Source organism: Neovison vison, chromosome 14 (assembly GCF_020171115.1).
Source record: "Neovison vison isolate M4711 chromosome 14, ASM_NN_V1, whole genome shotgun sequence".
Lineage (NCBI taxonomy): Eukaryota > Metazoa > Chordata > Mammalia > Carnivora > Mustelidae > Neogale > Neogale vison.
The window spans coordinates 30,976,631-30,999,275 of record NC_058104.1 but is presented as its reverse complement, the minus strand read 5'-3'; the positions used below and the strand labels follow the sequence as shown (position 1 = coordinate 30,999,275).

Here is a 22,645-nt window from a genome sequence, read left to right as displayed (position 1 = left end):
AGTTTTAACTCCTTGAGAAAACTCCATATTGTTTTCCACAGTGGCTGCACCAGTGCACATTCCCACCAACAGTATACAAGGGTTCTTTTTGCTCCACATCCTCACCAACATCTGTTGTTTCTTATCTTGATTCTAGCCATTCTGACAGGAGAGAGGTGATACCTCATTGTGGTTCTGATTTGTATTTCCCTGACGATGAGCAGTTTTGAACACCTTTTCATATGTCTATTGGCCATCTGTATGCGGGAATATTCTTGTCAAAAGCCTGAGAGGAGAATGCGATGGGGAGCCAACAGTAGCTGTGACTGGCCTGGCTGACCTTTAGATGACTTACTGTTCACTCTAGCTGGATGACTCACCTGGGTTGATTTATTTGACTGTGTGGTTCTCAACCTACAGACTGTAAGACAGAACTACCTGGGGCTGTCAACAACAACACATGGATCTCATATGGATCCCAATTCAAATAAACTTTAATTATGAGATAACTAGGGTAATTCTCACATTATCTGGATATTTATAAGAAACTATCATTCAGAGCGCCTGGGTGGCTCAGTGGGTTAAAGCCTCTGCTTTCGGCTCAAGTCATGATCCCAGGGTCCTGGGATTGAGCCCCACATCAGGCTCTCTGCTCAGCGGGGAGCCACTTCCCCTTCCCCCCGTCTCTCTCTGCCTGCCCCTCTGCCTACTTGTGATCTCTGTCTGCCAAATAAATAAACAAAATATTAAAAAAAAAAAAAAAAAGAAGCTATCATTCATCCTATTAAGTAAGACAATGGTATGGCGGTTATCTTTTAAAAAAACAAACTCTATCAGGGCGCCTGGGTGGCTCAGTGGGTTGAGCCACTGCCTTCGGCTCAGGTCATGATCTCAGGGTCCTGGGATCGAGTCCCGCATCAGGCTCTCTGCTCAGCAGGGAGCCTGCTTCCCTCTCTCTCTCTGCCTGCCTCTCTGTCTACTTGTGATTTCTCTCTATCAAAAAAATAAATAAAATCTTCAAAAAAACAAAACAAACAAACTCTCTCTTTTAGAGATTCATAGTGAATTATTTATGGATGAGCTAACGTAACACATGGACTGGCTTTCAAATAGTCCTGGACAGGGAGTGATGCAACTAAGACAGACTGGCAGGGACAGTAACCCAAGTTGAGTGACAGGTATGTTGGGCACATTAACTGTTTTCTCTATTTTTGCATACAATATTTTTTCCAAAAGAAAGTTTAAAAAAAACATTTGGGGAGCTTTTAAAACATATAGATAACTGGGCTGCACCCTGAGTGATTCTGAATTAACGTCTGCTTGAGGCCTGGCATCATTACTGTTTTTTAAGCTTTTTAAAGCTCCCAGTGAGATAAATGTATATCCTGGGACAAGAAGAGCTACTGGAGCACAAGTTCTTGATCATATCCTTGCAACTACCCTGAGAGGCAGGCATTATTCACGCAGTCTACAGATGGAGATGCTAAGCTCTGATAGTAAACTCACAAATTTGAAGGAGTCCAAGATCTGAGGGGTGAGTGCAAGGTGAGGGCATGTGGGCAGTGTGGTATGGTGACTTAGACTGAGGTTTGCAAACTTTTTTAGGAAAGTGCCAAATAATAAAAATTTTTGGCATTGCAGGCCTACATATCATCTCTGTTGCAACTATTTATCTTGGCCGTTGTAATAAAAGCAGCCAAACAATAGCAAAAGAATGGGTATGGCTGTGATCCAGTAATACCGTATTTACAAGACCAGGCCATAGGCCAGTTTGCTGAACTCTGGTTTAGACCACAGACTTTGGGCTTAGATGTACCTGAGCCCATGTGTTCCTTCCATCTGCCTGTTGGGTGGTCTTGTAAGAATCTCTACCTTCATGAAGGGGGCATCATAATTTTACCTACTGATACAGGAAGTGGGGTTTGGAGCCAAGAGCCAAGAAGGAATTTTTGAGATGTCTTTGGTGCAAAAAGGTGGTTTTATTATAGCATGGGGACAGAACCCATCAGCAGAAACGAGCTGCCCTTGGGTCATGAGGAATGATCAATTATATATTTTCAAGCTGGGAGAAGGTTAGGGATAGCTTAAGTGTCAAACGAATTTTGGCAAGGTTTCCAGGACCTTGAGGAGGCTAGCTACTCTTAGGAAAAGATCACTTATTACTATCTAGTAAAACCTCAGTCATGAGACCCTTCAGATGTTCACCGGTGAGTCATATGCTTGGAGGAGGATTTTCAACACGTATCTTGGGGGGCAGAGATAAAGGACGTTTCCAAAGGAATTTCTGTATATTAAATTAGGCTCGACAGGACCCTGGGATTGGGCTAAGATTGCCTTTGTCCTTTGTAAAATATTAACACCAAGGCAGCTGAGTTCCTAGAGGAATGTCACTGTTTCAAGACCTTGTTAATGAATGGACTATAAGTAGTAAAGAAATTTAATTTTTCTTTTGCCTTTGCTTCCCACATCACCTACTTCATAGACATGCTGTGATGATTAACAAGATGGTATGTGTAAAGCTCAAATACAAGCTTCATACATGGTGATATGTACTTAGCATTATGGGCTGGCATATTACTAGGTCTGTGATGGTCAGTAGAGAGTTGAAGCTGGGTTTTCAGTGCAGAGGAGAAACAGGGTAGGGCCCCTGTGATACTTCGATTTTAAGTGTTAGAAAACAAAATTCAGCCCAGTAAATTTAAAAATCTTAATTGGCTTTATTAACCAATTCACAAATTGGGTAGCATCCTATCCAGCCAGCAGAGAGATGCCCCTAGGGGTTGTACAAAATGGAAGATGGTTATAGGCAGGAGGGTGGGGGAAGATATTAGCAAAAGAAAGGACTTTCTCAGGCAAGAACATCTTGTTTTGTGGGAGAAGGGAAAGGCAGAGATTTTGTTTGTCTTTTGGGTTTTTTCATCATGCAGATTATCTTACTAAACAAGAATTATTAATTATACTCATTAAAAGCTTACTAAGCAAGAAATTTATCTTGCTAAACAAGAAATTTCAGGTTGACTTTTGTAAGGTTATTTTCCTGGGATAATCTGAAACTATAACTGAGTCTTGTTTGCCACTGGCAAGGGGAGGGGCTCAAATTATTCAATTTGGGAATTTTTTCTTTTTCTGTTTTAACGTAAGGAATATATATTTGGGCATTCAGATGACCAAATACATTTCTCATCTAGATTTGTCTTCATCCATAATTCCTGGCTCACAGCTCTCAAAACAATTGGAATTTCCTGAGCAATAAAATAAGAGCAATGGAGCATCTTTTGTTACAGCATTTGATCTCTTGTCCTCAGTTCCTGAAAAAACACTTCCTTCAGAGGATAAACCATGGGGGACTCAAAATCTCTTTCTTTCAAAACAAAAACAAAAACAAAAAACCCACAATCCATTTCTGTAACTCGAGCCCTGGCTTTAAAGAAAGTGCCTGATTCCTGCTATGAGTTTCAAAAGCCGGTTTTACAACCCCAAATCAAAATCTGATTCTGTTCTCTGTTGCAGGCTCAGCCCTGCAATGATGGAAGGTAAAGGGTATCAGGGTGGGGAGCCTCTGTTAACGTCTCAAAATATTGTTCACAGCATCCATTTTTTAAAAAAAGATTTTATTTATTTATTTTAGAGGGTACGCACAGGTGGGAGGGGAGATGGAGAGGGAAAAAGAGAGGGACAGGGGCGCCTGGGTGGCTCAGTGGTTAAGCCGCTGCCTTCGGCTCAGGTCATGATCTCAGGGTCCTGGGATCGAGCCCCGCATTGGGCTCTCTGCTTGGCGGGGAGTCTGCTTCCTCCTCTCTCTCTGCCTGCCTCTCTGCCTGCTTGTGATCTCTCTCTGTCAAATAAATAAATAAAATCTTTAAAAAAAAAAAAAAAGAGAGAGGGACAAGCAGACTCTGTGCTGAGCTTAGAGCCCCATGCAAGACTCAGTCTCATGATCCATGAGATCATGACCTGAGTTAAAACCAGGAGTCAGATACTTAACCTACTGTGCCACCAAGGGGCCACAGAGAGGCAGGATATCACTGTGGTTAGGGCATGGATCTGTAGCTAGACTGCCTGCCCCCAAATGTGGGGTGACGATGGAGTGGAAGCTGGTGGCACAGGGGTTGAAAGGACTCAGCTAAGGCAGAACAAAGTAGACAGAAATTTACTGAATACACCACTGCAAGGGAGCAGTGGGCAGGACAGCAGAGAAGAGGCTGTCTGCAAGGAAGCAGTGGGTGGGAGCTGTTTTTAAAGAGTAAATATGAGAGGCACCTGGGTAGCTCAGTGGGTTAAAGCCTCTGCCTTTGGCTCAGATCATGATCCCAGGGCCCTGGGATCGAGCCCTACATCTGGGCTCTCTGCTCAGCAGGGAGCCTGCTTCACCTCCCCTCTCTCTGCCTACTTCTAATCTCTGTCTGTCAAATAAATAAATAAAATCTTTAAAAATAAACAAATAAAAAATAAAGAGGAAATATGAGGCATTAGGGCGATGTGGAATTCCCTCTTGTTTGGTAACTGTGTCTGGTTGTAAGGAGCCCATTGATTAGTTAGGGCCTATGGATATTTTGAGGTGGGTCATTTAATGGGCCTGTCTGTATTCAGCCAGGGGGTCACTCTGGGCTCTGTGTATATTCCATTGCCCAAGGCTGTCTGCCTAAAAGTGGCCTCAAGTGGCACCTGCACCCCAATGTTTATAGCAGCAATGTCCACAATAGCCAAGATATGGAAAGAGCTCAGATGTCCATCAACGGATGAATGGATAAAGAAGATGTGGTGTGTGTGTGTATGTATAATGGAATACTGTGTGTGTGTATGTGTGTGTGTGTATACCTATATCTATATATATAAACTAGAAAACTACTCAGCCATCAAAAAGAATGAAATTTTGCCATTTGCAACTATGCGGATAGAAATGGAGGGCATTATGCTGAGTAAAATAAGTCAGAGAAAGATATGATTTCACTCATATGTGGAACTTAAGAAAAAAACATATGAACATAGAGGAAGGGAAGAGGGAAAAAAACGGGAGAGGGAGGTAAACCATAGGAGACACTGAGCTCGAGGAAATAAACGGAGGGTTGCTGGAGAGGAGGTGGGTGGGGAGGATGGGGTTACTGGGTGATGGGCATTATGGAGGGCACTTGATGCAATGAGCACTAGGTGTTATATGCAGATGATGAATCACTAAATTCTACCCCTGAAATTAACATTACAGTATATGTTAACTAAACTGAATTTAAATAAAGAATTTCTTTTTTTTTTTTTTTAAGATTTTATTTATTTATTCAACAGAGAGAGATTACAAGTAGGCAGAGAGGCAGGCAGAGAGAGAGAGGAGGAAGCAGGCTCCCCACCGAGCAGAGAGCCTGATATGGGACTCGATCCCAGGACCCTGAGATCATGACCCGAGCCGAAGGCAGCGGCTTAACCCACTGAGCCACCCAGGCGCCCCAAGAATTTCTTTTTTTTTAGTTTTTTATTAACATATATTATTAGCCCCAGGGGTACAGGTCTGTGAATTGTCAGGCTTACACACTTCACAGCACTCACCCTCCCCTTTTTAAACAACAGCACATACCCTCCCTTTTTTAAACGATAGTAAATAAATAAACAGATATGGCCTCTACACCTACTAACTGTGTGATCTTGGGCAAATTATTTAACCTTTATGGACCTTATTTTATACTCATTAAAAGAGGATTACAATAGTACTATCCTTACCTCCTAGGGTTGTCATAAGAGATACGACAGTGTGGAAAGTACTAGAACAGTGTCTGGCACATGACAAGAATGTTAAGCTATAGGTACTCACAAAATTTAGCTTTAGAGCTGGCCACAATTCTCTATATTTTAGGCCAAAAAATTACATTAGATCTATTTTTTAAAAACCTTCAGATAGTTTGACAAACAATTTCCCAGGCAATTATAAAGTGCTTATTCATTCATTCACATATTTATTCATGCCACTTGTTCATTTTCCTACCACAATGCCAGGTGCTAGGCTACAGCAGTCAACAAAGAAATGAAGATCCTCATAAATTTAATATGAAGGTGTGACCTACAATATACTGCTATAGGTCTTCTTATTTAAGACACTCATACAGTCTATGTTACGTAGAGAAACAGCTCTATGATTGAGGATTATGAAGATCTGAGGAGGTGATTCTATGCTCTAAATTGTTCGGGAAGACATAATTAAGAAAAGTCAGAAAGGAAGCTTCTGATCCAGACCATTCTAACAGTTAAAAATTGTAAAAAAATAAAATAAAATAAAAAGTAAAGAATTAGAACAGAAATCATGTCATAGATCTAAAATGTAATTTTATACTTTTATAAGACATATATATAGGATATATTTCACATATATAGGATATATTTCGTATTATTAAGAAAAACAATGCTGACCAATATGCATTAGCTGACTCCATTTATGTTTAAAATCGTACACTCAATGGGGCGCCTGGGTGGCTCAGTGGGTTAAAGCCTCTGCCTTCAGCTCCGGTCATGATCCCGGGGTTCTGGGATCGAGCCCCGCGTCGGGCTCTCTGCTCAGCGGGGAGTCTGCTTCCCCTTCTCTCTCTCTTGCCTGCCTCTCTGCCTACTTGTGATCTCTGTCAAATAAATAAATAAAATCTTTTTTAAAAAAATCGTACACTCAAATAGTGTGTATTTATTTTGGAATTTTCAACATGTGTAGGAATTCATTTCAAACTGTTAATAGGTTTCTCAGAGTTGAGATTATGAGAGGGATTTTATTTTCTACTTAACATATTTTCATTGTATTACTTGGAATTTTTACAAGTGTGATTTATAGTTATGACTTTTAAAATACCAACAGTTGAGAAAAGTTGTTCAAATATCAAATGGGGTATATGAATAGGAAGTGAAATAGTGAGCTGCCCACCATAAGGGGGCATTCAAATAGGGGGCTGGAGGAGCATGAAGCAGAGGCCATGATGGGGAATTGGACCAGTCATCTCTGAGGCTCAGAGGCTTACCCTAGGACTCTGGAGTGGGACTCATCTCTCCAAAAGTCTCACCTGTTGTCTGGGGAGCCAGTGGGCTCAAGTGGCTGGTGTGCAATTTGGATTCTTACTGCTCTGAGTGGAGCCCTGTTGCTCTGAGCTATCCCTATGCAGTTTACACAGGGAGTGAGCTTATGCTGACACTTTGTCTCTCTTCCAGTGCCTTGCCAAGCTGCAGGCACTACTAGGGAGGGAGTGGGCCATGCTCGGGCCATGTTCTCCATGCATAAACTGGGTAGGCAGGGAAGGTCTGGGGGAAGAAGTGATGACATGGTGCCGTGCCACCTATGCTGATACGGGCTCTTGTTCCTCTCTGTGCTCCTGAAGGATAGCCATGAAGCTGCTATGGATGTCCCTGCTGCTAGTGGCCTTTTGCATCTCCACTGTCTGGGGCTTGCCAGAGGAGGACATCAAGGAAGCCAGCATCAACATATCCCAGCCCATGCATATCGTGGAGGAAGGCAACTTGCTAGTGTTAACACCTGCTGGCCTGACCCAGATGCTGAACCAGACTCGATTCCTCATGGTGCTTTTTCGTGAGTGTCCCCCACTCCTCAGTGGTGGGTGATGGGTGGGGTGAGATCTGCCTCCTTGCTTCCGGCAGCCAGAAGAGTTTTATATATTGTTAAACACACAAGAACACATATTATTAACATACTTAATAAGTATATACTCCCATTCTCAATTTCCAGATGAGAATACTAAGGTCCAGGGAGGTTAAGCAATTTACAAGACACTACACTGCCACTTTAGTCTTGATTTATATGTTGCTCCTCAGTCTCACTGAAGGTAAAGTATCAAGCTTTCCTTTTAGGTATCTTTATATTCTGAAACTTAACTTTCCCCTCTGTAAAATGGGCATGAGCATCACAGTCATACTGGATTGTTGTAAAGACTAAATGAGATAATATGTCAAGTAGCTGGAATGCAACCAAAGAACAATAAATGGTAGCAGTTAGGGGCAAGCTCTTGAGCAAATATTTGCCAACCATCACCTTTATCTGAACTTTGCCTGTCCACTTTTATCCTTTGGACTGTTGTTGTTTACATTGGCAGACATCTCTTCTTTTCACACAGACCTGTGCCTTGGGGCAGGGTAGAAGGGATTTTCATATCGGCCTTCACATGGTCAGTACTTACTGTGTGCTTGGCATTGTCCTGAGTGCCCCACTACATGCTAAGTCAGTTAATCCTCACCACAAGCCAGTGTGGTGGTACCATTTGTCTCCCTATTTTATAGCTGAGGAGACAGAAGCTCAAAGGCCAAGCAATTTGCCCAAAGTCACAGAGCTCACAAGTGGGGCCTGCAGACCCTGTGCTACACCACTTCCCACCTGCAAGGATTACATGGGTTAAAAAGTAGATGTGAACACTGGATTCCAGAATCCCTCACAGCCTCTTCTGGGAAGTGTCTGGCTCTGTATCCATCCCCAAAGCCTGCTTCCAGAATGTACCTGGCTTGACTAGCACACAGGTTCCTGGAGGCCAGGCAGGACTTGAGGTTCCAGACCTGGACAGGGAACTGCAGGGTGGGTGCTGCTCCTTTTTGGTTTCTGGCCTTTTCCGTGCAGCCTTTCTTCCCCTCTCTTTTTGGCTGCTGCTCTGGTGTAGCCTTTTCTCCCTTCTGTCAATTTGCCCTCTTCAAACCCTGACCCCTCCCAGGCTTCCTTTTCTCTCCAGTCTGATCCATGCATGTCCTGGAATGAAGTTCAGCTTTAGAAGTTCACAGTCCTAGGCTCAGATGCTGGGCTCTGATGCTGGCCACTTACTGGCCAGATGACCTTGTGCAGGTGACCTTGATTACTCTGAGCCTCTCTTTACTTGGCTGTGAAATAGGGAATTTAATAATACAATATAATTCCTAGGGTGCTTAGCACAGTACCTGGTGCATAATAAGACCTTTAGAATATATTGGCTGTCATTCTCTTTATCATCATTATTAGATTCCTCCTCTGCACAAAAGCATTAATGATTTTTCCCTTGCAAGTTGTGGTGATGAGAATGGGCTCAAATATGTCATTAGTGCTGAGTGAGCATTCATTAGGCAGAAACTGTTATTATTGCATTCTGATATACCCCACTTTTACTCAGCTCTGCTCAGTGCCGGGCCTTGGGTGGGCGCTTTGGGAGCCCCACAGAAAAGGAGTCTTGGTTTCTGTTCTCAAAGACTTTATGGTTGAAGTCAGGAGTGTCACAAAGCAGGAGAAACTCTTTACAATAATATTCATGCCATTAGAAGTGTCCAAACAGTATACACTGGGTGCCTCATGGAGAAGTGACAGCTTGGACGTGTCTTCCGAAATGATGGTTCTGGTTGCAAACCAGCTGAGCAGCCTCCTTGATCCTGGCTCCCGCATCCTTGCATCCTGGAATGCACATGGGTTTCCCGGTCAATGCAAATGCATCTTGAACCTTGAAGTTTGGCTTGAAGTGAGAGAAATCTTCGTTATTTGGCCTCCAAGTGATGCCCAGGGATGGGCAGTCTTCAGCCAGAGCAGTGGAATGAGCACTCTGGAAGCTACTGTTGCTGACATCAGTAATTATCAACGACGATATGCCAAGTACTGGAAAATCCTAAAGTGTTTTGTTTTGTTCTATTTTAGCTTGAGTCACCCACACACTTTTGTCTGTAAGTGACATCGTTTTGGGTAAAGTACATGGGTTTGGGAATCAGGTCAACCTGGTCATGAAACCCAATACTGCCATGACCAGCCAGGTGGCCTTGGGTAAATTTCTTTGTTTCTCACCTTCATCTGTGGAGTGGGAATTAACAAAAATGGTAGAATCATTGTAGGGACTGACTAAGAGTGTCTACATAGGTTCTGGCACATGGGAGATGATCAGTAAATGAGTCCTCATTCTGCTGTGGCACTGGGGCACAAGACAGATCATCAACTTTCTGTCAGGCAGGACTGGGTTCAGCTTCAAGGAATAAAGAATTGGCTAATGATGACTTAAATCCAAGAATTATCTCATATGCTCAAATGCAGACCAGGCATATGCAGTCAATGGCTGCCTTAATCACACTGCACTTTACAGGAGCCTTGAAACAGCCTTTGATTCAAACACAACCTGAAGCCAGGCTGGCTGAGAGGCAGCCGGATGGTATAAATTCTTCCTGACACTAAACCACCAGGAACAGCTTTCTCTTCTGGGCAGCAGAGCCAACAATTTCCTTCCTGGGGCTGATTTATGGACTGTTTGCTCAGGTTAATGTTCCAAGGACACCTGGTTCCCAAAGCCAATAGGAACTTGTCAGTCCTTGCCTTCCTTGTCCCCTTTGGAGCCCTAACTTGACAACCTCTACCCTTTGGTGTCCATGAGCCCACTGTCTTCTGGTTCCCTTTGATCTCCCTGGCTCACTTCTCAGGTCTTTATGGCTCCTCCTCTTTCCCATAACCCTGAAATCAAGGAGGTAATAGGCAGCTCATGGACTGAAGATGCCCAGGACGGGGATTACGTTTGGGCCATACAGTGTTTTAAAAATTGAGACATTTCACAATTAAAGTTGAATTTACATCTGCTCTTGAAGAAACAGAAGATCTAGAGGCACAGGCCCACATTCTTGCAAAGTGACAAGTAGCTGGAACTGAGTAATGATTTTTCCTTTTCATCAGAAAACATGCCAGTGAGTTTGCCACATCCCTACCAAGCCAACTCCACATGGTTACAGACCCAGCCTCACCCCTGTAGCATTTGAGTGTGTATCCCCCATCTGAGATTCAGGCCTCTAGTCCCTTCTTAATTGGTACAATCTCTCTGAGTGGTGTCATGTCAGTGGGGGAGTTTGGGTATGCGACATTCTCAGAAACTCGGTTGTCCTGTGTCCCAAAGCCGCCTCAGCTGGCTTGTGTAGGCACTTTATAGCAACATGAAACAAAAATACTCTTTTTGTGCCCTTAACCTTGATGGTTCCCAGAAGGGAAAATCTGACTGGGTCATTTTTGTTTCCATCCCACACAGAGTATGCCTGATGCATAAAATTTCAATCCAGCAGTTCCAAGCTTCTGACCTCTATGTAGCCCAGGCTGTTAATGGTCTCTTTCATTGTGCCTGGGTGCATGCTGGATTTTACTTCAAGCCTATGGAACAAGACCTTGTAGAGGTGATCTGGTTTGGGTCATTTTCTTTACACAAGCCTGAGCGGGGCAGGCCTTGCCGGTTTGCTGACTGACTCCTAGAGCTGATTCCCCACATCCTTTATCCACCCCAGGGCATGGACCACCACCCACACATCTGTTTCATGGTTCCCTTCTGGGAAGAACTGAGAACCTGCAGGTCTCCTCTGCCTGCTGCAGAATTGTAAGCTAATGGTTAGCACAGATCAGAGATCCAAGAAGAATACATCCATCTTCTCTTTTTTGCTGCAGCCCTAATCTCTGATCCTGGCCCCTCGATGTTGAAGGAACTAGAGCCACACACTGTGCATGACACAACACACATGTCAACACACACTTACCCTCCAAAAACGATGCAGCAGGTGGAGTTATCTACTAAGTCCTGGGGTTATCTACTAAAAACCCAGGCAAACATTGATTCTAGGTCAGATAGCCATTAACACATCTACACATCCGGCAGATATTCAGAGGAACCTGTCCTGTTAGCATGAGAATACAAACCTCTGCCCCGTGACTATATTAATCAGGGCAGAAGGGGGAGCCCATGGCTCTTCACAGCTTTAACTGACATAACTTGGGGATTGACACTGAATCTAGTGCTACAGAGAGAACCAATCATTCTACATTCTTTAATGACATTAAATGAAAACCAATTTGAATACTTGAAACTTGAAGCATTCCCACTAGCCGGTATTTCAAAGCAGTAAACACCAGCAGAGATTTCATTATCTAAAAGAGACACTCGGGCTCATTACATTTGAGTATCTGATTCCTTCCAATATATGGTTTAAACAAAATGAGTTCTCCAAAACTGGCAGGCCTTCTAAAGTGACCTTTGGAAAAACTAATCACTTGGAGAAAGCATTATAAATTTTCTTTTTTCCTGGGAATAAACAGGCTCCTTACAAAAAGGATTTTTCCAATATTGTCCCAGGGACATACTGTATGGTAACTCTCAAATCTTTAGCGGCTGTCTATGTTCTTAGCTCTCTGAGGACTCCAGGCTCAAGAGCCAGTGGTCGGTGGGACTACTTCTTGTGTGTTCCTCACGTGTCTCAAATTCCACATGTGCTCAAAATAAGAACTCAGCATTTTTTATTTGCTCCCTATAACTTGCTTTGTCTCACACCCTGCCTTAACTGACAGCAGCTCTCTCTACCCAATGTCAAAATCAGAAATCTCAAGGTCATTCTTGACTCCTCTCTATTCTCCATCTAACTCGTCACTAGGTCCCATTGAAACCACTCCTAAAGCCCTCTGCAATCTCCAGTTTTCCCAGCCCCTTGCCACTGCCTTCGTTCCAGCCAGAGTTCCCCACCCCAAACACCACAACAGCCCCCTAGAGCATCCGCCCATCTCCTCCAAAGCTATCCCTACAGCACACCCAGAAATTTCTTTTTTCTAAAATGCAAGTCTGATTGGGTCACCTCCTGATTAAAAACCCTCAGTGATTCTCTAAGACTCCAAACTCCTTAACATGGCTAAAGAATCCTCTGCTTGGCCAGATTCCCCACTTCACATGAGAGCTACGTTCTAGCTCTGGAGTAATTTGTGGTTGCCAGACAGGTCACACTGGTTCAAGCCCCGGGACATTTACACTTGCAATTCCCTCTGACCACAGTGTCCTTCCTACACTTCCTCGCCTGGATTGTGGTGTTTAAGCTCATGAAGCCACCTTGTCAGGAGGCTGTGTCCACACTCACTCCCACCTACACTGCTAGCAGGCCTTCTATGCTGATACAACCCCCTGGACCCTCCCTTTCATAGCATTTATCACACTGTACTGAAACTGCTTTCAAGCTTGTGGGCTCCCTGGGGGACAGGGGCCACATCTCATTTACCTCTTGATTACTAACATCTGAGCTTGGTAGGCTTACATGAGATGTTGAATGAATGGCTGAATGAAATGAGCTTTTCTTTGGCCCATAATGATCTGCACAAATGAGGAAAGGAATAAAGAGGGTAGTATTCTTCAGGTTAACTGCACTATGGAGAAAAACAAAAAAAAGCAACAGAGAGACCAAAGACTTAGTGGAAGTTTATTTATATAAACTTATATAATTTACAGAGGGTAGCCTGGGAAATTTATTTATATAAATTTATATAGCGTGGTCTGGGAAAGTGACAATTCAGCAAAGATCTAAAGGCAGGAAGACAGCAACCTATACAGATAGCTGGTAGATGAGAGCATTCAGTCAGAGGGAACGGCAAGCGCAAAGGCCCTGGGGTGGGAATGTGCCAGGATGGCTAAAGTTGAGATGCTGAAGAAAAGTGGGAGATAAGATCCCAAAGGATGTATAGTCCTTTAGGCCCTTCAGGTCATTGTGATGGTCAGAGGAATTTGTTGGCTGGCACTTGAGGATCTAGAAGGGATTAATTACCATCCCAAAGTTTCTATCACCTGTGGGCACCTCTTTACACTTTAATGGCCCTATATGCGATGGGGAGAGGATTATTCTCAGAATATTTTTCCACACTTGATCTAGAGCTTGGTCTAAGCTTGGTTTCTCATCCTCAGCACTATTCACACTTCAGCTGGATGGACAATTCTTTGCTGTATGCGGGGGTGTGATGCATTGTAGGATGTTTCGTGACACCCCTGACCTCTACCCATTAGATGTCAGTAGCACTCTGGTGGTGACAACCAGAAAGGTCTCCAAATAGGGCCAAAGGTGCCCCATTGAGAACCACTGTCTAAAGAAAAGCAGACTCCAGCTCCCTGTGCTGAGAGCTAATTTCCAGTCTCTATAGTCTCACTTTCCCAACAACCAGCCCCTCCTCTGACTCACACTAGTTGCTCAGAAAAGGGAACCTGGGGTTATCTACTAAAAACCTAGGCAAACATTGATTCTAGGTCAGTTAGCCATTAACACATCTACACATCCGGTAGATATTCAGAGAGCCATTTTCTCTTCTAATATGAGCCTGGGTCCCATTTGCTTACCCCAAAACCCACATGAGAGCCCCACAATAGGCCCAGGCCTGTTTTGGATGACTTGGTGTTAGTCACACTTATCTCTCTTTCCCCAAGAACCAGATGTTCTGAGGATCCTGACATTTCCATTAAGACCCTCCCTTCCCAGAGAGAACCTGGTCAGGGCAAGATCAAGGGTTTTCCACCTGAGCCATCATAATGGTTAATGTTTTTTGGGCACTTCTGTGCCAGAGCTTTGCACACCTTGCCTTACTATGTAGGACCATCTTAAGGTATAGGATCAATTAGTATCTCCATTCTTCAGATGAGGAAACAGAGGTACAGAGATGTTTAAAAAACAACCTGCCTGGACCACAGGAGCTGTAAACCACCAGAACGGCCTCTGCTTTATGAAACGACCTAATGAAGTTCATGGACTACCATATGACAGGCAGACAAAGAGCTCCATCTAGATTGAGCTTAGGACACAAGGAAGGCTGTACCTGCAGGAGCTCTCTGCCTCCCACAGAGGGCTCCCTGCCCATCCACAACCCACTGGGCTCCACTCTGCCCAAGCAACAGTGTACATCGAAATTGTTCCCGTACCCCAACCACATACTAGCTGTAAGACCTCTGGGCTTACATTCCTCACCTGCAACGGCAGATAACTCAGAGGTGGTTCTGAGGATACCCAGGTTAATGCATGTAACACTTAGCAACACGGTTGGCACAGTAAGTGCTCAATAACTTGTCATTGTTGTTACCTTGTTCTCATTACTGTCACCATCACCATCATCACCATACATCAGCCATCTGGCTGCTCCTGTCAAAACCTCAGAGTCATCCTTGACTCCTCTTGTTCACTCACACTCCCTATCCAATCTATCATCTTCTCCTATCTATCCAATCTATCACCAATCATCTCCCCCTCCAAAATCTTAGACTCTGACCACTTCTCACTTCCTCCATTACTACTACCCTGGCTCAAGCCATCACCAGCTCTCACCTGAAATATTACAGAGGCCTCCAAATGGTCTCCCTGGATCCAATCTCTTTCCCTTTTGTGGTCTAATGTTCATATAATATTCAGTACAGTCCAGTTAAACAGTAAGTAGGATCATATCTAATTCTGTCCGAATTCTCCAGTATCTTTCCACAACCGTCAGGGAGAGGGACCAAAATCTATTCAGTGGCCAACAAGGCCCTATGTTATCTAACCCCAGGCTTCTCATTTTGCTCTAGGCCAAACAGACTTCTAGTCATTCCTCAAACATGCTGTATATACTCGTACCTCAGGATCTTTGCACTTATGGTTCCCCTGCATGGAAACTCTTCCTCCACATATCCACATAGCCTGCCTCCCTCACCTCCTTCAGTCTTAATTGAAATGTCTCTTATGGGTGAGGTCTCCTCCAGCCCTCCCTACTTAAACTCAGTCCCCTTGATACTCCTAAAAGCTGATACTCCAGCTTTGCTTCTTGTCTCCATAGCACTTAGCATCTAATAAAGCATAAATTTTACTTCTTTTTAAAAAAAATATTATTCTTTTAAGATTTTTAAAAATTTACTTGAGAGAAAGAGAATGAGGGTGAGACAGAGAGAGCAAGCATGGGGGGTGGGTGGCAGAGGAGAGAGAGAGAAGCAGACTCCCAGCTGAGCAGGGAGCCCAATGCAGGAATCGATTCCAGGACTCCAGAATCATGACCTGAGCCGAAGGCAGCCACTTAACCAACTGAGCCACCCATGTGCCCATATTTTACTTCTTTACTTATTTACTTTCTGTCTTCTCCAACATGAGCAGGGATTTTTATCCACTGACTATTAAATTCCCAGAACCTAGAACCATGTCTGGCACATGGAAAATCTTAGAAAAGATCTGTGGAATGAATGAGGAACAACTGGATGAATGGATGGGTGGATGCATGCATAAATGTCCATTACTATTATTGTTAGATCCTATCCGGCTACCTTTAGGATCTCAGCATTCCTGTTGTCACAGACTATTTCTCTCACTTCCATTGCAGACACTCAGGAGCACTGGGCTGTGTGTGGAACCTCTAAATGCTCCAGCATTTGAACCATCATTCCCTGTGTTTTTCTTGCTCTAAGTTGCCTAGAAACTCAGATTTGGATACAATGTCAATCAGTCACCAGGAGCCAGGCAGGGCCAGATCCACAAGGACGCCCAGGGAGAGGCCTGAGGGCCGGAGCAACTGGCAACAGGCCAGAGCCTGCTGGCGATGATGGATGGGGGGTATCGAAGACAATGATGGTGACAAAGCAGGTGGTGGAGAGGCAAAAAGTCTCACTTCCTGTGAACTGATTGGGAATTTAATGAAAACAATCATTCACTTTCGGGTTCCATCGCAGGAGCAGGTGACTGACGCTGGAGCATGTGCCAGTTGTCCTGGAGCTGGCTTTCTGGGTTTTGCTTTACAAAAGCCCTCTCTGTTGAACTTGGAACTTGTTCCTTTGTACCTCCTCCAAGTGTGTTCCAGATAGACAGGGCAGAGGAGTGGGGACTGACACAGGGAATGCATTCTGACTTGAAAGGGAATCAGTGACCCCTTGCTCTGGCTTGGCCCACCTGCTGCAGACATCAGGGCAGGTAGGGGCCTGCAATCTCTCAGTATTATCAGGAAGAGGGAAGGCAAATGTGAGCGCCTTTTAGTCCTCTCTCATTTAGGCCAGGAATCCCATGCCAGCTCCCTGAGGCCATTTTCCAGAAGGGGACTCCCCACTTCTAATCCCCACCTGACTGCCCAGCAATATGAGGCACCAAGGAATCCTAATTGAGAGTGTGAGTTCTCTTTAATACCACTTACCCAAGGGATAGGCTCTGAGGGAGCTTCATAACCGCTTCCCACACCTGACCTTCCTTACTTGAGAGTTCCCTGATGTATTCATGCAGCGGGAGCAGCTCCATTTGGCCTGTAAGTCTGGAACTTTCCACCAGATGGCGAGCATGCTCTCTCATTCTTTCTCCTCTGACTTCTGACCATAAAAATTGTACAATAATAACAGTAGTAATAATAATGCATTATGTCCTTATCATGTGTCAGGCACTATGCTGAGAGTCGTCTACCAGTGCTGGGTAGACAGCATATTGAGTGGTTCCAGACCCTGGCTATATCTTTCACTGCCGCAGGACCCCGGGCAATTAGGACATTTTGCTTCCTACCAGTTTCCACATCTATAAAACTGAGATAATAACCATACCTACCCCACAGGGGTGCTGAGAGGAGTCTCAACCCATGGAAAGCTTTTAGAAATTAATAAGCTCTGTATAACTGATTGTTAAATCTTACTTGGCTGAGAACTCTATGGGATAGTTGATAATATTTTTCTCATTTTACCCATGAAGAAAATGGGACTCACAGAGTTGGAATGAGTGGCCCAAAGTTGTATGGTTTCCAGTGTAGCTAAGCCCCAAGAACCCTGATGCGTTTCCCAAATGTCCAGTTTCATGAAACATGTGCCTCCCATCGCATCATGTTTTCTGAAAAATCTACTACAGCAGAGCACAGTAGCCAAGCTGGTCAAACCCAGCCTCCTTCTTGGGAAATGGGGAGTGGGAGAGGCTCTAGCAAGTTCTGATTTATACTGGCTCTTTCAGACAACCCATCCTCCAAGCAATCCAGGAATCTGGCTGAGGAGTTGGGCCAAGCTGTGGAAATCATGGGCAAAGGCAAGAATGGGCTCGGCTTTGGCAAAGTGGACATCACGGTAGAGAAGGAACTTCAGAAAGAGTTTGATGTTAAGAAAGCCCCAGAGCTGAAGCTGTTTTTTGAGGGCAACAGGTCAGAACCCATCAGTTGCAAAGGTAAGAGTCCCTGTTCATCAATCAAGGCAGTGCTAGCTACGGAAACACAAACACCAGCATTTAGGTGGCATAACAGAACTACGAGTTTATTTCTTGCTCATGTAGAACCCAGGTAGCAGCCAGAGGGTGGAGGTGGGTGGCTCAGCACCACACAATTTTTCAAGGACCCAGGTTCCTTCTAGCATGTGGCTCTATCTTCCCTTAGAGCCTCTGAAGCCCCTGCCATTTTCTCTATATCTAGCCAGCAGTTGGGGCAAGGAGGCAGAGGACTGCCACTGATGGCGCTCATGAGCCAGGCTTGGAAGTGGCAAACATCACTTCTCATTTCAATGACCAAAATTCTGTTACATGGCCCCACTCAACTTAAAGGTTGAGCAATATGGTCCTGATCTGTGTCCATAAGGAAAATACAATTTTGGTGAACACATAGCTGCCTCCACCACAGCATACATCTCAGCTGGTGGGCCCTAGAAGCACCATGAAGTGGGATAGTGAGATGCATGGCTGATAAACTGCCAGAGACCAGAGAGTGAGATCCTAACTCCACCTCCCACTTCCCGCCCCAATCTTCACCTCCCGCCATAATCTTCTACTTTAGAATGGTTGTGACAGGGTCCCAGGCCAAGAATAGGGGCTCTGAGAGATGAGAAAACAAGACAGATTTGGGACAGGGTGACTACCAAACACTGGAGCTTCTATCATCATCCACTTCATTCATTAACTCATTACCTTATTCACTTATTCATTTATTCATTACCTTTATTGAGAAACTAACATGTGTCAGTCCCTATCTTGGTATCAAGAATGCTGTAGCATTATGTGACTCAGTGTGGCACACGGTAGGTCCTAATTTTTAAAAATACTAAATATATAAATCATAAATGTCCATAAAACTGATGGATGGATGGAACGAAACTAACAAATGCCAAGGTGCCCAGCACAGCCTACACTATGCTAGTAGAATGTTCCCATTATATGTGTGAATGACTGAATCAGGAAACTGAGATAGTCTTGCAGCATCTGGCATTTAGCAAGTCTGCAATAAGCCTGTTTGAGTTTTGTTGCAAAAACCAAAAGGGCCCAGAGAGAGCAACCTCCTGCAGAGGCTTGCAGTATGCCTTACAGTTCTAAGAGCAGACACAAGGGGGCATGAGACACAGGCCAGACTTGCAGGGGAAGGTGCTGCAAAAGCGCCAACTTCAGCACGCATTACATAAAAGACCAGGCAGTGCAGTGGCTCCCAAGGACCTTGTGGGACCATGGTGGCAGGGGGTGGGGCAGGGCAGGTGAGGTCTGACTTCTCTTTGAAGCAATAAATGTGACAATGTGGCAACTTCCAGACTGTCTGGGCCCCTTCTGGTAGAAGCCAGTGCCTGGGACTCCCTCTGTCATGCAGGAAAGCTGCATCACCACCTCCCCTAGGAAGTCCCCTCTGACTGCCCGCATCAGGGTGTCTGCCCTCCTCAGGAGTTCCATAGCACCTGTGCTTCGTGCCCTCAAGGCCCTCACTCACAAAACTGATTCTGTTCTTTGTTCTCTAGCGAGAGCATAGAGCAAGAGCTCATTTCACTTCTTTTCCTGGGTCCTCTGAAGAGGTTGCCCAAACTGGCAGGCACCAGCTGGCTTTAAATCCTTACCACGCACCTGAAGGACAATTGCTTCCCCTTGTCAACTCTTATTTTCCTAATCTGTGAAAGGGAGATGGTGGAAGTATCAGTTACTGATGAGGTGAAACAAGATTGGAAGGCACAAGCCCTGACATGGATCTGAACCGTTTACTGTGCTCCATCACTATATTCTGGGCCCCTTACATATGTCACAACAACCCAGCATGGCAGGTGCTGCACAGAGAAACTGCACAGGAAACTGCACAGAGAGGTAGAGCAACTTCCTCAAGAATCCCCAGCTACTAAGCACTGCAACCCACAAATGTTTTCTGCAAAGGGCCAGATAATAAATTTTAGGCCTTATAGGCCAATCTCTTGCGCAACTACTTAACTCTGCGGATACAGCGGAAAAGTAGTCCTATATAAACCACTGACTGCCAATAAAACTTTATTTACAACATCAACTGGCAGGACAGAATTGGCCCATGGGCTGTCATTGACCAACCCTTGCTCTACGGTGTGCTGCACTCAAAATAAACGGCAGATGGGGCTCTTGTTTTTATCAAACTATTACTTTTCTGACCCTTGCACAGTGCCTGCCTGCAACACTTAGGTTCTTCAGAATAGTTTTTGAGTTTGAATGGGATGGAACTGCAAGGACCCACTGCAGGCAGACTTGGGCTAAGGAGCCAGCCCCTATTTCTACTAAGCCTGACCAACCCTCCCTTTCTTTAGTGTTACCCCCAACCAGGGAAAGAGGCAGTGGGGTGCTAGGAGGGAGCCAGAGCCTAGATTTAGGACAAACACAAGTTAGAGAATTTGAGCCAGTCTTCCAACTTCTCATCTCCTAAACAGGATGAATCAGCCAGTTCTGCCAACCTGGCAGAGCTTTCCTGAGCTCAGAGGGGTGACAGAGCTTTACTGGTCTCCTGCACCAACTTTTCTGAAAACCTTCCCAGGAGGCAAGTTGGGGTTTAGTCCTTGTTGGGTCAAAGCTAGAGTTCTGGTTCTCCTCCAGTCTCCCAAGGATTGATGATGGGAAACTTGGTCACAGCCCCCTCTCTGGAGGGAGGAAAACTCGGGTTGGCTCCAGGGCCTCAGTTAATGATGCATTCACAGCTTGTGCTTGGAAATATGCAGTGGAGGGACAGCCCCAGTCAATCATTGACATAGCGTTCACACCTCAGTTGTTACCCTGTCCTCTGGCTCAGAGCCAAGTGCCAGCGGAGACACCTGCCCAAGGGGGTCAGGGACCGATCTGCAGGCACTCAGAAACAACCTATTTGTCAAGTTCAGAGCTACCTCAGCCCCATAGGGTTCAGAGGGGGCAAACAGAGCCCAGACATCCCAGAGAAGATGGCCTAAGATTGAATTCCCTCAAACCAGCTTACGTTATGATTCACTCACCTCATCCATTTACCATGTAATTCTTTCTTTTTTTTTTTTAAAGGATTTTATTTATTTATTTGACAGAGAGAGATCACAAGTAGGTAGAGAGGCAGGCAGAGAGAGAGAGAGGAGGAAGCAGGCTCCCCGCCGAGCAGAGAGCCCGATGCGGGACTCGATCCCAGGACCCTGAGATCATGACCTGAGCTGAAGGCAGCGACTTAACCCACTGAGCCACCCAGGCGCCCACCATGTAATTATTTCTTGAGCATCTAGTATAAGCTGACATTAATAGGCGCTAGTGAGCAAGCTAGCCAAAAATCACAATTTCAGAAAAAGACAAATTCAATGAAGAAAATGCAACAGGTCATAACCTAGAGAATGATATGATGGGGGTGGGGGTGATAAGAGAAGTCTAAACCTCTAACTAAATAAGCCGGAGGAGTTGCCCAGACCACTGAGGAAAGGCAGCCCAGGCAGAGGGAGGACGGGGAGACATCAAAGCCTGGCGAGCGGGACGATGGGGGTGTGGCCACAGTGCAGACCAGGAGACAGCCACACAACATGAGATCAGAGCAATGGTTCCGATCAGCTGAAATTCAAATGCATTTGGTGGGGTTTTGTTCACCTTTTTTGGTATTTTCAGGGCTTTGGAAACTGTTCCTTCCAGAGCACTTACAACATAATTTTTTTTTTTCCCAGACAAATGCCTATAAGATGAACTATTTCCATGATATGTGCTTGTTTCCTCCAGAAAGATGGCTGGGAACACTGAAAATAGAAACTCAGCCTTGGGGCTGAATCCAGGAGGAGAAGGGGACTGCAGGAGGGTGGAGGGTGGAGTGCTGTGATCTGGGAGCGGCAGGAAGTCTCCCCTCACTCCTCTCTGTCCCTTGAGGCCAAGACATCGTCCTTCTATGAACTTCTATGGGCCTGACTCATCGTGGCTTTTAAAATGGCCTAATCGGTATCTACTAAAACTAAACGTAGCAATTCCCTATGACCAGAAATTCTACTCCTGGGCATGTACCCAAAAGAAGTGCATCCAATGTGCCCCCAGAGACATGCATGAAATTTAATTCTTAATAGCCCCAAACTGGAAACAACCCAAATGCTCACCAACAGAGGATGGATAAATAAATTATAGAATATTCATGCAACAAAATGCTACACAGCACATACAACAATATGGATGAATCTCATAAAGTAACAAAGCCCAGGCCCCAAAACACACAATGTGATTCCACCTGCATAAAGTTTAAGATCAGGCAGACTAATGCATGCTGTTAGAAGTTAAAATAGTGGTTACCCTTAGGTAGGGATAGGTGAGGAGCTGGGACAGGGCATAATGGGACTTCTGAGAGCCTGGTAACAGACTGTCTCTTGAGTGCTGCGAAATGATCTGTCTCTTGACAGATCAGTATCTGGGTGATACTCAGGTCTGTTCATTTTGCAAAAATTCACCAAACTACGCATAATAATTTGTATACCTTTCTGTATGCAAACATACTTCATTGTAAGTTTTGTAAATGGCCTAAGTTCTTAGGAAATGTAAGTGAAGATGCCAAAAAGAGTCCTTTTCAGTACATTTACCAACTCAACATGCGTTCATCAAACCCCATGCAGCAATCCAGCACAGTCTGCCTGCTCTGCCTGTAAACCTCTCCCTCTTCTTCCTTGTCCAGTTACAGTCTTACTGTTGCCTACTTATTAACTCTTATGCATCCTTCAGTATTCAACTCCTAACTGATCTCCTCCAGGAAGACCCCCTTGACTTCACAGTCTAGGTCACATATCTTTGCTAC

At 44.8% G+C, this 22,645-nt stretch overlaps 1 protein-coding gene across 1 annotated transcript in view; it reads left to right on the top strand.

The window, feature by feature from the left end:
* Positions 1-7,326: 7,326 nt before the first annotated feature.
* PDILT (protein disulfide isomerase like, testis expressed) overlaps positions 7,327-22,645 on the top strand; it is a 32,197-nt gene continuing 16,878 nt past the window's right edge. Inside the window, exons 1-2 of the mRNA XM_044234156.1 lie at positions 7,327-7,528; positions 17,641-17,847. Coding sequence (XP_044090091.1) covers positions 7,327-7,528; positions 17,641-17,847 — 409 coding nt within the window. The remainder of the gene's footprint in view (positions 7,529-17,640; positions 17,848-22,645) is intronic.